The 13,129-nt window shown below is 38.8% G+C and overlaps 2 protein-coding genes across 2 annotated transcripts in view; one reads left to right on the top strand and one right to left on the bottom strand.

Annotated features, from left to right (window-relative positions):
* The window catches only part of tmem163a (transmembrane protein 163a), a 68,185-nt gene extending 62,128 nt beyond the window's left edge, over nucleotides 1–6,057 (bottom strand). The window contains exon 1 of the mRNA XM_042425382.1: nucleotides 5,451–6,057. Coding sequence (XP_042281316.1) covers nucleotides 5,451–5,652 — 202 coding nt within the window. The 5' untranslated portion in view covers nucleotides 5,653–6,057. The remainder of the gene's footprint in view (nucleotides 1–5,450) is intronic.
* acmsd (aminocarboxymuconate semialdehyde decarboxylase) lies at nucleotides 5,845–12,524 on the top strand. Its single transcript, XM_042425379.1, has 11 exons — nucleotides 5,845–5,930; nucleotides 7,067–7,218; nucleotides 8,504–8,548; nucleotides 9,359–9,455; nucleotides 9,562–9,611; nucleotides 9,934–10,170; nucleotides 10,364–10,457; nucleotides 10,874–10,969; nucleotides 11,061–11,233; nucleotides 11,814–11,912; nucleotides 12,371–12,524. Exons 2-11 carry the CDS (start codon nucleotides 7,162–7,164, stop codon nucleotides 12,431–12,433), a joined length of 1,011 nt encoding a protein of 336 aa, XP_042281313.1. The 5' UTR covers nucleotides 5,845–5,930; nucleotides 7,067–7,161; the 3' UTR covers nucleotides 12,434–12,524.
* The last annotated feature ends 605 nt before the right edge of the window (nucleotides 12,525–13,129 follow it).

The following is a 13,129-nucleotide window of genomic DNA, read 5'->3' as shown; positions in this document are numbered from 1 at the left end:
CTTATTTAGTCTTAAAAAAGTTTTTACCCATCCATACATTAATGTCAGTGAGACCGGCAATGAGTTCATGCAGTGCAATGGGGTCAGTTGGTGTGACAGATGCACAACTGTGTATCATCAGCATAAAATTGTAATTGACATGGTGATGGTTAATAATGTTTCCAATAGGGAGCATATATAATGAAGTCAAAATTGGGCTGAGAATGCTTCCTTTATTCATCGGTTAGTGATGAACCACCTGATACTGAACAACTGAAAAACAATATGTCATAACTTACAGGCCCAAAACTATCACTGTGAATGGCAACACTGACTGTGGGGTAAGAGGACATCTGTGTGTGTGTGTGTGTGTGTGTGTGTGTGTGTGTGTGTGTGTGTGTGTGTGTGCGTCACAGAGAGAGAATCACTGCTGATAGAGAGCCGATAAAGTCACATGATTGTTTTAAGGACTAAAAAAGGCTTTTATAGAGAACATAACAGAACATATCTGATGATTGAATCAATTTTCAGTGGTGCCAAATCAAACAATTTTAAGAGTCAATGGGGAACTATTGTGTTTTAATATTGCGCTTCATTAAATTTGTAATACTAACAGAATTTAAACGAATAGTAGAAATGGATGCAACGGAGGCTGGGATATCTTGAGTTTAGGCCCTAGATTGGGTAAAATGCTATATCTTATGTTTCCCATAATACAACTACTAGCATCTTTTTTGTTAAGCCGTCCTGGTCTTGTTAATGCCCATATGCTTCAAACTCCATGCACCCAGTTTATAATGCAGGCTGACTTTGAAGAATATGAAGCCTCGAAGCTCAAGCTGAGCTGGTTTGAGACTTTATGAAAATTTTAAAATTTCTCAGACTTGACACAGCTCCCCCAGAGGCAAGATACACAACCATACTGAATTGTACTCCTCATGACTGCAGAATTGACCTTTATGTGTAAAATTGGTGGTATTCCCCTTCAATGTTGAAAATCCGCCTTAATTTCCCCCCTTTTTACAGTATCTTGATTTTTGTGCCATTATATCCTCAATTTTTCTTTCTTTTTCTTTCTTTTTTTTGCATTTCCCTCCTTTTCTCACAGTCTGGAGCAGCCAGTTCATGTCCTTGTTGCTGCTAACTCCCACTGTTAGTCTGGTGTGCGTGGGGACAGAATGAGATGGTGTGGACAGAGCATCCAGAGGGAGTTGGTGCTGCTACAAGGATACAATCCTTCAACAGCTTCCCACCAGTGAACATGGCCACTTGTTTTTGTTGGAGAGCCGGACCTTTGTTTGCACTATCAATGTATTACTTTAACTGACATTTAGTCAAATTTGTATCTTAACTGCCATGAACAACAAAAACTACTATGGGGGCTTTAACTTAATGTCTTTACCGTAATATTGTACCTATTTAGTAGTCTAGAATCCCTTTTTTTTACATTCAGTGTCATTCAGTATCATTCTCATATCGGTTTCATTTAAACATGTAAAGTTTGTTGACATGAAAGGGAAAACATCAAAACAGTCACATGTTTAAAACACAGGCCCATTCACCCCTCAAGCTGAAATGATACTTTCTGTGTCTGCGAGTCCACAACAGTCTGCAAGGGTCCGTGTGACGTAAATTTCGCTATTAGAGGATATACACGTAGGGTCTCTGCAGACATCTGTGTACCTTCAATTTGTTGTGACCATGCGGTTACAACGCTTTCTTCATGTAGATGCCGATCTATTGCGCATGCGTGGAACGTGTCCACCAAGTGAACTCAATAAGGTAGTATAAACAGAACAAATACGCATCTGTGGTGTCCGCAGCTGTCCATGTACAGGTCCGCTTGGGAGTATAAATGAAGCTTTATCTCTCACCATCTTGCTGATGTGAAATCATTTAATCTGGCTGTAATTGATTTCTTTAAAGAAAGCAAATCAAAGATAATCACATGGCTTGTGCTGAAAGGACACAAAAAACCCCTGTGGAAGGCCTCAGTCAGGGTCAAGAGCAAGATCAGTTTGTTGTATTATTGGCAAATTAAGCCAGCTGTCACACTGTGCAACGTATTGTGTGTGTGTGTATAAACTGTGAGGGCAAGTCATAAGGTCCAACATTTTAGCTGCAGTGACACACTTCAAATCATAAGACTAATTCTCTTATATTTGGATCATTTACTTATTGAGGAACCAAGGTGCTCATCGACGAGTCTATAGTTTGTTGGATTCAAGGAAAGACAAGCATATGACAAAATGTGCATGACTTCAAATAGCAGTGACAAATCATGTTACATGCATGATATATTGTTTTTTTTCCTGATTGCAAAACACACATATCATGACTTGTGATGTTTTGCAACACGTTCTCACTCCCAACTTGTCACATATGGAAGCTTGGTCAGGACCCCCTAGCATCACTTTTTAATTATATTTTATGGTGTGACAATACGGTGGTTAAGGTCTGGTTAGGTTAAGGCACAAAAACCACTTGGTTAGGGTTAGGGAAAGATCATGATTTGGGTCAAAATAAAAAATGAAATAAAAACATTAAGGTTTGGAACTGTGCTCTGTACTGACTCTGTGCTGATTTCCAACTTTCTGCCAACAACATTACAAGCCATCCACCAACCCCTCCACCTCCTAATAAGAAAGTCAGCTCATGTGAAGTACGTCACTTCAGAAATGTTGATATGATACGTATTGTTGAAATGTTAACATGCTCAGTATTACAGGTGTTGAAATGTACATATTCAACGTATCTGTGGTTTGCAAAAACGTACAATGCCAATGTTTCATTCTGGCGACCAGGCTGAAATTTGTCCCCTTATATAGACGTCATCGGTCTCATAGCGTCTATTTCAGACATTGTGGGAGCTCAACAGAAGTCTATTGGACTACCCTGCAAGTTAAAAAATGATGCTTAAGGAGTACCCAGTGTATTAAAAAGTGACACCACAGGGTCCTGACCAAGCTTCGATATGTGACGGGTTGGGAGTGAGAACAAGCTGTGTTTTGATAACACCGAACCAGGTGCCAGAAGCCAGAGTGATTTCCTTTGGATATTAGGATAGTTTTCAACCCAGAAATAGTAGGATCGTAAATGAAGCTTAAGTGAGTTGAATTTTACAACACTCTATCCCCCATTAATTGCAAAATGAAGTTAAATGAAAGTATTATCTTTTTATGTATAGCACAAGGCACAAAAACTCAAAATATTACAGTACAGAACCTAAAGGAGGGTATGCACAAAAAGTTTTTAAGAATGTATACTATGGTTTCCATAAAAACTTTATATAATTTTATTTTAATTTATAATCTTATATTTGGATAAAATATACTGTATATATTTGGAAATAAACTGAAAGTAGTTAGAGTAAAATCATATGAGCTAAACTAGCAATCCAGCATGTGTCTGTGTCTGTGTGTGTGGCAGAGGGGGAAGTGAGACAGCATGGTTAAATCACTTTGCTCACATGATCCGTGGCTGGGGGGATCAGACAGAAGGCATGTGCTCAACATCTCCTCATACGTCTCTCTGTCACACACACACACAGTTTGGGTGGGTGTATGCATGTCTCTCTCTCTCTCTCTCTTTCTCTCTCTGTCACACCTTCCTTTGCAAAAAATAATTAACATAACCATCTAGCTCAAAAGGCCGGTTGCAAACTTGCCAAAAAAAACTTTTGCTACATTAAAAAAAAGAGACCAGAAAACACATGACTATATATCATAATACTGCTGGGAAGAGAGGAATAGACTAGAAAGATAGATGACATGGATAATCATACTCATAAGACTGCCAAGGTTTTCTAAGAGCGATGGCAGGGACATTTATGTAAATAAGAGAGAGATGAGGAAAGCGGGGGAAGATGACAGAGAGAGAGATGTCTGATGTGTGAATGTTTGCCAGCAGCTTTCTTTTGCTACACATCTTGATTGATTCTTTTTTTTTTAACTTTCTTGACTTTTTAAGTACAGTTTCCTCCTTGATTGCAGCTCATATGGCCTTTAATATCTCTGTCAGCGGCCCTCATTCTGAGACGAGATATTTAAATTACCTGACACCACAGGCAAAATGACACAACCGGTTACAGACATTTAAAGGGGCACTCCACCAATTTTACACACAAAAACTCACTTTACTAGGAAACAGGAGCTCTTTCAAGTCTTGAGAAAATAATCCTTGCTGATGTCATGGTGATGTCATCAGGGTTATCATGGTTTTTGGTTTGGCAACTTTTTAACAGAAATCCCTTCATGTGAAGTTTACCAGGCAGGGAAGGTCTAATGAAAGATGCTGTTGAGTTGCATTATGGGAAATGGAGGATCCATTGTTTTTCGAGTTGGACCCACACAAAAAGTCTGGATATCTCAGCCACTGGTGCTTTGATTTTTACAATTTAAAAATAACTCTTTCTTGTCTTTCACAAATCCTGAAACTTTATGAAAGTGCAATATTAATTCACAGTATCTCTTCTGGCTCAATATTCCTCCTAAAAGCTCAGATCTTCCCATTAAAGCCATTTATGCAATTAGAGCATTTTTACACATTTAATAAAGCAGACAAAAATCATTATTCACTCTGCCTTTCCTTGTCTCTTTTTTTCTTTTAGATGTTTGGTTCTTTTCCAGTACATATCAATAACAATATAGCTGTTACAACACTAATTACAATAACCATTCCACTTTGTATTCATTACTTAATAATCACTCATATATCATTAGCAGGCTACTGGAAGCCACACAGTGTAATTAACATGTCAGTAATCCCTCAAAATCACATCCAGTAAACATACATTAGATTAAATAAACCAAGTGAACGGCTATAAGCAACAGGCTCAGGACTGATTGAATAACTGAGGCCCTCTTATTATCCACTGTGGAATGTTTTGTGTCACCGGTTTTATGCACATTAGATGATGAATGGGATTATATTAGTAGAAAAACCACACACAAACACACACATGTGCTAAACCAAGCAAGACTACACTTAAGGGTTTATAAGGTATTCATGTGACTATTACCAGAATGTAACTTTAAAGCAGACTGAGTCTATGTGTCACTAAGAGCATGTTTTAAGTAACACTGAATTCCAGTATGCAGCTTTTTCCCTTGAGGCAAGCCTATCTGAGATCACAACTATGTCTACCACTAAGGGGATGGAAAGGACAATGAATGAATGACTGGATAAGTTTGGGGATATCAGATATGTTTTAAGCGTAATATGAGACTGATAACTTTTGCTTTAATCTGAATCCTGCTGATGTAGGACTATCATAAATTATTCAAATGACAGCGGGCTAAAAATACCTTACATGGGTAAAAATAACCCTTCCATATCTCTAACATAAACGCGCGGGCACACATAATCACAGACATAAACATGAACATCTAGGGTATAACTTTTCTTTTAAAAAACAAACAAACAAACAAAAAAACAACAGAATGACACATGAGAGAGATAGATGAAGTTACCTTCTCCCTCTACACTGTCTGTGATTTTCATCTCCTGGCCCGTGGTGAACGTCTCAGTCTGGCCGGGGGTTTTGGCTTGCTGGTGATGGTTGTTGGTGAAGCCATCCGGGGCGCACTGGCCGTTCCGCATGGGGGCCGGGCAGGGATCCACAATAGTCGGGTCTGGGACAGGGTAGGACTCTTGGGTCGCCGGGTCTGTCATTGTTGCTGCAGTTGTTGTTTTTGTTTTCAGGATCAGAAGCAGGAGGAGATGATGATGGGGGGAAAAAAAAGATTCACACCGGTTCGATAAGTGCAGCAGCCATCCAGCGCGTCCAATATGCCACCGGTGTCGACTCAATTGCGCAGGGGGGTGGAGGGGGTGAAGAGATGGCGATAAGAGAAGATGTGAGATAAAGGATTTATCTCCCCAGCATCAGCAGCGAAACAACTCCCTCTCTGTCAACTCTACACTGCAAGGGGCAGCTCTGCAGCCTGAATGTAAATACCCTGTCCGACGGAGCCAGTTACAAACAGTTTAGGGTTAGATGCGGCGATGCGATAGATTGCTGAGATCTGCTATGAATCTGGCAGGCGGTGCCAGCAAGTTTTTTTTTTTCCTCCTCCCCTTCCTCCTTCTCTCCTCCTCTCAGAACTCAGCACCTAATTCCCATATAGTCGAAATACTGAGTGACATTGGTCCTGAATCACTCAAGCATCATAATTCCCTCATAATATATCATTATATGATAATTTCCCCATAAACTAGCTTTGATCTATAAACAAAACAAAGCTTAGATAGATCTTAAGATAGCAGTCATATATAAAGCAACATACAATGCCAAAAATAAATGTTACGTTGTTATTATAGATTACCTTACAATTTTCTGATTAGAGATGGTAACTCGTTCATTTGGCCACAAATCAAATCACCTGATTTACTACATGGGTATCAAAGTTAGTGAAATATATTTTCAGACCTTCACTGGCCTTTTTAATGAAACAACGTGCCTGCTGGGCTGCTGTGGTCACTCACAGAGTACATTACTTTAGTAGGCTACATCAATTAACCACTAGGTGGCGCCGAAACACAGGGTTGTGGGCAAGTGAGGGCATAAATTAATGAAGAAGCAATTACGTAAAATCTCAATCAGCTTGGCACTTACCTATTGTACAGGCTGTGGGTCACTGATTTTCAGTTGTGCCTCAGCCTATATGCAAATTAATGGCAAGTAAAAGTCAGGTCTAATCATAATGTAACTGTATCATCTTGAAACATCCAAACATCCTCCTCTCATAAAACTGTGAGCACCAAAGTCACTCTGATTCAGCATAAACTTAACTGCTGGCAGCCAGTCAGCTGCACGGAAATGCTGCTTTAACATATTGTTTATAGTGTGTGTGTGTGTGTGTGTGTGTGTGTGTGTGTGTGTGTGTGTGTGTGTGTGTGCTGGTTGTAGTGAGGTGGGGTGTAAATAATGTAATTTGAGGCAATAATATATAAGAATATCAACTACTTACAGCTTTAAATAAACTAGTCAGACTAATGATTAATTTCTGCTTGTTTTATAGATTATGTAATAAATGACCAGAGTGTCTCAACAGCAGTCATTCACCTGTTGGTTATTGGTTTCTAGCTGAGGGCGGAGGGTGAACTTGCTGGATTTCCCCATAGTTACTGCGAGAGATCTCAGGCAGCAGACCTCCACGTTCCCTGAGGGTAATCAGAAGGATGAAGATTGATATTCATAATCACATTTTACCAAAGGAATGGCCCGATTTGAAGCAGGTAGGCAATGAGAAACACAACCTCATTAAGAGTCTGAGATTTTGTAACAGCCTGGAGCTCACAATCTATACGCTGGAACTCATTTTGTGTAGTTCACTGGGTTAAAAAAACAAACATTTATCTGTGTCAGTTCTGTGGCTTAAAGCCTATCCTTGGATTCAATACTACTGAATGCCAGTAAAATAAAATGTACAGATGTTTCCCATTGGAATGTCAGCAAGGAGGTTAACAGTTTACTCCATAAATCTGTGCTCTCTATGGGTGGTTAAACTTTAATCAATAGGTGGCACTGGCCTTGCTTTTCCCTGTCTTATCTGTTCCCGCTCTTATGTCTTTGTCACTATGGAGGCCTGGCCTTAGCTAATGATTGTCCATGTTTAGTGCTGAACAGGAGATGACCTGCCTCTTCTGCCCTCACTCTTCCTCCTTTGATAAGTGAGGAAATGTATATTACTTTTATATTACTTATTACTTATTTACTTATGTAAGCGTATTTTGAGTTGAGAAGTAATAGCTTAGCTTAGCTGAAATAGTATTGTATATCAGCTCTATTGCCATACTAGTCAAACAGAAACAACTTTAGGACAAGATATTCTGACCAGGTGGTAAATTTGAAGAAATAGAAATCAACACACTCACACATTTTTAACCCCTGTATTTTGTTGACATTAGCCTTACTTGTTCATTGTTAGCAGTCCAACACACCCCACAAAAATAATAACTTTTTTTCTATTAGATATGTTTTCTGTTCTTTTTACCTTAAAATGTATTATTTGCCATTAAATGAACTTGCACATTTAATGAAGGTGACTCCCCTGTTTCTGCAGCAATATATAGATTCACACTTTTATAAGAAGAGAGTAAAACATACTTTGCATTTCGAATAGCAGGAGCTTGTGGCATCAACAAAGTACACTGTACTGCTGATCTGCCAGGATATGAAATGAGGCTTTACTGGTTATATTGCTCACATAGATCATTTGCAACTTCATCTGTATGCAAAGGAGTAAACAGCCTCAGATGGCATTGACTTTGAGTTATCCAAGGCATTGGAGTGGATAGTCCTTTAGACTATCATCCACCACTGCAGATGGGATAACACAATCAATAGAGGCTTTTCCACAGCGGGGAGCATAGGACATACCAGAACATGACCACATTTATACAGAGATTTTACTTCTAAATCAAATACACCATAGATATGCTATATAAGTGTCTTCCAGGATGTGATATTTTAAAAACCTACAATTATTAAGCATAATCATGTGGTTTTCATGTGTTTCAGAGGTATGGATATGATGGGTTTGTCCAGCTTCACCATCACTGCAAGGTGAGTCACATGTTTTTTGCATGAGTGTACACACAGGGTATAGGAGCACTTATGCAACTGAAGGATGTGTACTATGTATACGCAGCAGGTTCTCCCAGCAGCACCTCAGTCTGTGAACACTGTCAGGCTAGTCTTCAGTATAGTACGTGAGCAGCTGCAGAACTCAGCACGGTGCCACTGCATCAGTGGTCAGATCCACTTCAAACACAGCTGCAACATAGCAGAATGCAAAACAGCCTGGCAACTGTGTAGCCAATACAATTATGTACAGCAAACTGTACATAAGAATGAATAGTTAAATGTGTCACACTGATGCATACAAATTATGCAGAGACTGGTGATGAACAGCTGTTAAAGTCCAGATGCCAATGTTAAAAAAGAATCTGACAGGACTCCAAGCCACATTGTAATGCAAGTGTAGGTTTACCCAAGATGAGAGACTCAATAACAGCCTTTAACTGGGGAAAAAAACACTGCTCAGATATTGTTTGTGTATTAAGGTCTGCATTTTAATATACCTCGAGAAACATTTTGTCTGTCATGAAATTTTAATGCCAGGTATAAATGCAAGTTTACATCTTTTAGGGTTTCCATGAAACAGGAACCAGCAGTCTGGTGCCATCATGTGGTTGTGAAAGTGTTATGAAATCCAAAAAGCTCAGGAGGAGCTTGAAAACTCTAACACTTAATGGATAAAATGAACAAGAACATGTCTGCATGGCAGAGAAACAAACTACAAAATCTGTAATGAAGAGACAAGCAACATTTTAATTGTAGTTGTTTGTGACTGGTGCGGATGTTGTGTTTCAGGGTGAAGCAAACATGATGAAAGATGGGAAGCTGTTTCGAGTGATCCAAGAAAACTGCTGGGATGCAAACGCACGCATACGAGACATGGATCAACATGGTATATGCACAGACATGAAATTAAAGATGAAAACAATGTTAGACTACAAAAACAAAGTTTTGTCTTATAAATGCATAAAAAGCATGTGTCTGATTATGACATTCAGGTGTTACAGTCCAAGCCCTTTCTACTGTTCCTGTGATGTTCAGTTATTGGGTAAGTGCACTTCATGTCAGAGCAAATTTGATCAATTTTCATTGTGGTATACTTGAGATGTGAAATGATATAGTGTTGTTCACTGTGTGAAAAATAACTGTGAGCTGCACCTACACAATCCTGTTAAAAAAAGTGAGAAAATTAAATGTTGGGCTTTTTTGTGTGATACTACAGCAGCTTATATCTTTGCCTGCAAAGCTACTTACTGCATCTATCTTTGTTCTACTTCAGTCACAACTCAAAAGCATCAACACTAAAACAAAGAATATATTACTAAAATACATTTCACCTTTTACATTTTAATCCTATTTTGTCATTTCAGGCCAAACCTCATGACACATTGGATCTCTGTGTCATTTTAAATAACGATTTGGCCCAGACAGTGCATAGCCACCCCAAGAGGTTTGTGGGCCTGGGAACACTGCCCATGCAAGCCCCTGACTTGGCCGTGATGGAGATGAGGCGCTGCGTAAAGGAACTGGGCTTCCCTGGGGTGCAGATTGGCTCACATATAAACAACTGGGACCTCAACGCTGCTGAACTCTATCCTTTCTATGCTGTGAGACATTGCATACTGCAGTACATACTTATAATGTTCCTGGTGGAACTTTGTGTGTTGTATTAGAAAATGTACCAGTATTAACAACTCACTGGTTAGACTAATGCCATACTAAAGTGACATTTCTCTAAATTCATAAGTCAAGCTCTCATTCATTGAGAAATATTGACCTTGCAGTGTGTCTTCCATGCAGGCAGCTGAGGAGCTGGGCTGCTCCATATTTGTCCACCCCTGGGACATGCAGACAGATGGGAGGATGGCTAAGTATTGGCTACCCTGGCTGGTGGGTGAGGGAGATGGAATAGGAGGAAGAGATTTTGAATATTCCCCCTGGTCTAGTCAACAGAGAATAAATCACATCTTTTGCATGAAACAGCAGTATTTTTGTCTGAAATGGCTCTATATTTAATCAGCACATAACAAACCAAACCAGTAGAAAAAAGCACAGCTAAAATTGTACCAACTATCTCCAAAAATGATTGATGAAGCCAGTATTTTAGCTTAAACATCCTATTGCATGATGCATTGTGATTTTTGTCAATGGTGACCAGTAATTTTGTGCTTAATTGCTTAATTTTGTGTTTTGATTAACCTTCTGCCACTTAAAATATTAACCCACATATATCATCTTAATAACAAGACGCTTAATTGAAATACAGCATGAAAAGAAACATTGTGTTTTGCTGTCTTTTCCATCTCAAAGGCATGCCGTCAGAGACAACCATGGCTATTTGTTCAATGATATTTGGAGGTGTCCTGGAGACATTTCCTAAATTGAAAGTCTGCTTTGCTCATGGAGGTAAACACCAGATGTGCTTTTCAAATGTAGTACATTAAAGTCACAGCAGAGTAATTATAAGCACTAATGATATTTGTTAATCCTTTTACAGGTGGCTCTTTCCCATTCACCATTGGCAGAATTGAACATGGCCACAATGTTCGTCCTGACCTGTGCGCTGTGGACAACAAGATCAATCCACGGAAATACCTCGGTTCTTTCTACACTGACTCCCTTGTTCATGATCCCATTGCCCTGAAGTTGCTTATTGATATTATTGGAAAAGTAAGCTGCTCATTCATCTTTCATGTCTTATGGGTGGTCAGAAAGGGCTCCTACATACTGAGCAGTATGTGGGGAGTTTTAACAGATCTGGGGTTAATAGTTAATAAAGTTTGGTGAACACTCGGAAGCCCGGTATTGATGTTAAATTATTTTTTGACTTATCATTAGGCCCTGCAGTGGGTATCAGGCTGTGCCTTCATAAATCTACTGATCCCTCTGACAGGTGACACCATACTCTAATGCTGACATTACATACAAGTATGCTGCCATTAAATCCTACTCTTACTCATTCAAAGACCAGATACTTGGGAGCTTGAGCTAACCTACTGTTGCTAGCCCAGCTGGGTTGATAGGCAAAATAACCTTCAGTAACCTGAGAACCAAAAACTGTGTATCCAGGCTAATTAAAGCTGCAGAGTGCTCATCTGATGTGTAGCACTCTTACCAAGCCCACAACTGCTCGACTATGAGACTGTTAAAAAGCAGAAACAGTTATTTTACACTGTTTCATACAGTCAGCAATGTCATGTGCATATTAGCACATGCTCATTAAATGTTTCACAATGTATTCTCCTTTCAGGACAAAGTGATGCTGGGAACAGACTATCCATTCCCGCTGGGTGAGCTGCAGCCTGGAGCCCTGATCGAGTCAATGAATGAATTTGATGACGAACTGAAGGTAACATTTTCCTTGCCTTTATTTAGGCAATGTAGATACCTCAACATTGCTGTTGTGAATTGTCTCTACATTGTCAATAGTAAATAGCTAGGTAGAAAAGAAGCTATCTTTCATTTGCAGCAGTGGAATGGAGATTTTACAATTAGTCATCGAAAGATTAGTTAGACGTAGCCCAAAGAGTATAACATAAATTCAGCATAAATACTACCTTTAAAATGTTTTTGTGTAAATTAATGACAGAATTTGTTAAAAAAAAAAAAAAAAAGGTTTTCTATATTTTTCTTAATGTCGGCAAAACCAACAATGACCACATCCTACTTATAAATATTGTGTGTGTATCTAAATCTGATATATCATATTCCTCAGTGCCGTAGAACTCTGTTGTTGTCCAAAAACTATTAAAAACATGTCAATGAGCCTCACTTATTTGATACGGTGTGTACTCTTTTGTGTTGCAGGATAAACTGCTCGCTGGAAATGCACTGGAATTTTTGGGCCTGAAGCAAGAACAATTTGAGTGACATGAAAATCTGAGATTTGACTGCTTCACTCGAGTGCAAATGTTTTAGTCACATGTTGGATGATTTCAAAAAAAATATTTTGGATTAGTCTGTATAGTAGATTTAAGCAATTGTATCACTGTTTGATGTAATTATGTAATTAAATATTTAACTGTCAATAATTTGTGAATTGCCTCATTTATTTGAACTAAATAAAAGCAGTTAGAATGGCATGTGATCAACATTAATTATAGTTTTGTTTCACAATTAGATTTTGTTTTGTAATGGTATATGTAATGTTTCTTTTATTTAAGTCCTTTTATGGCCGTGTGTAAACCATTGGCTTGAACACATCCTATAGCTCATAAATGAAAAGTTATAATGATAGGCTGCCCAATTTGCTACCACTTACCTTCAGAGATGCAGCGTTGTTATTATTCCTATACATGTTATGGAACGACAAAGTCATTGCGATCCACACCAAAATCTTTGGTTTGGAAAGAGAGAACTCTTAACGCTTAATGTTTATGGGGCTACATTTGCAGTCAATCCAATTGTTAAAGTACCCAAAAGTATACAGGGCTGCTACAGCTGCCGTACATATCATCCACAACACAATTCAACCCTTCCCTGTTAAAGTGATCCCTCACGTCTTAGCAGCAAATAGAGAATTGCTCAATAAAAGCTGCAATAATAGATTTATGTTCTCTGCTTCAA

Source organism: Thunnus maccoyii, chromosome 11 (genome assembly GCF_910596095.1).
Source record: "Thunnus maccoyii chromosome 11, fThuMac1.1, whole genome shotgun sequence".
In the NCBI taxonomy this organism is placed as follows: domain Eukaryota; kingdom Metazoa; phylum Chordata; class Actinopteri; order Scombriformes; family Scombridae; genus Thunnus; species Thunnus maccoyii.
The sequence above is the reverse complement of the archived record's forward strand: the minus strand, read 5'-3'. Positions and strand labels throughout refer to the sequence as shown.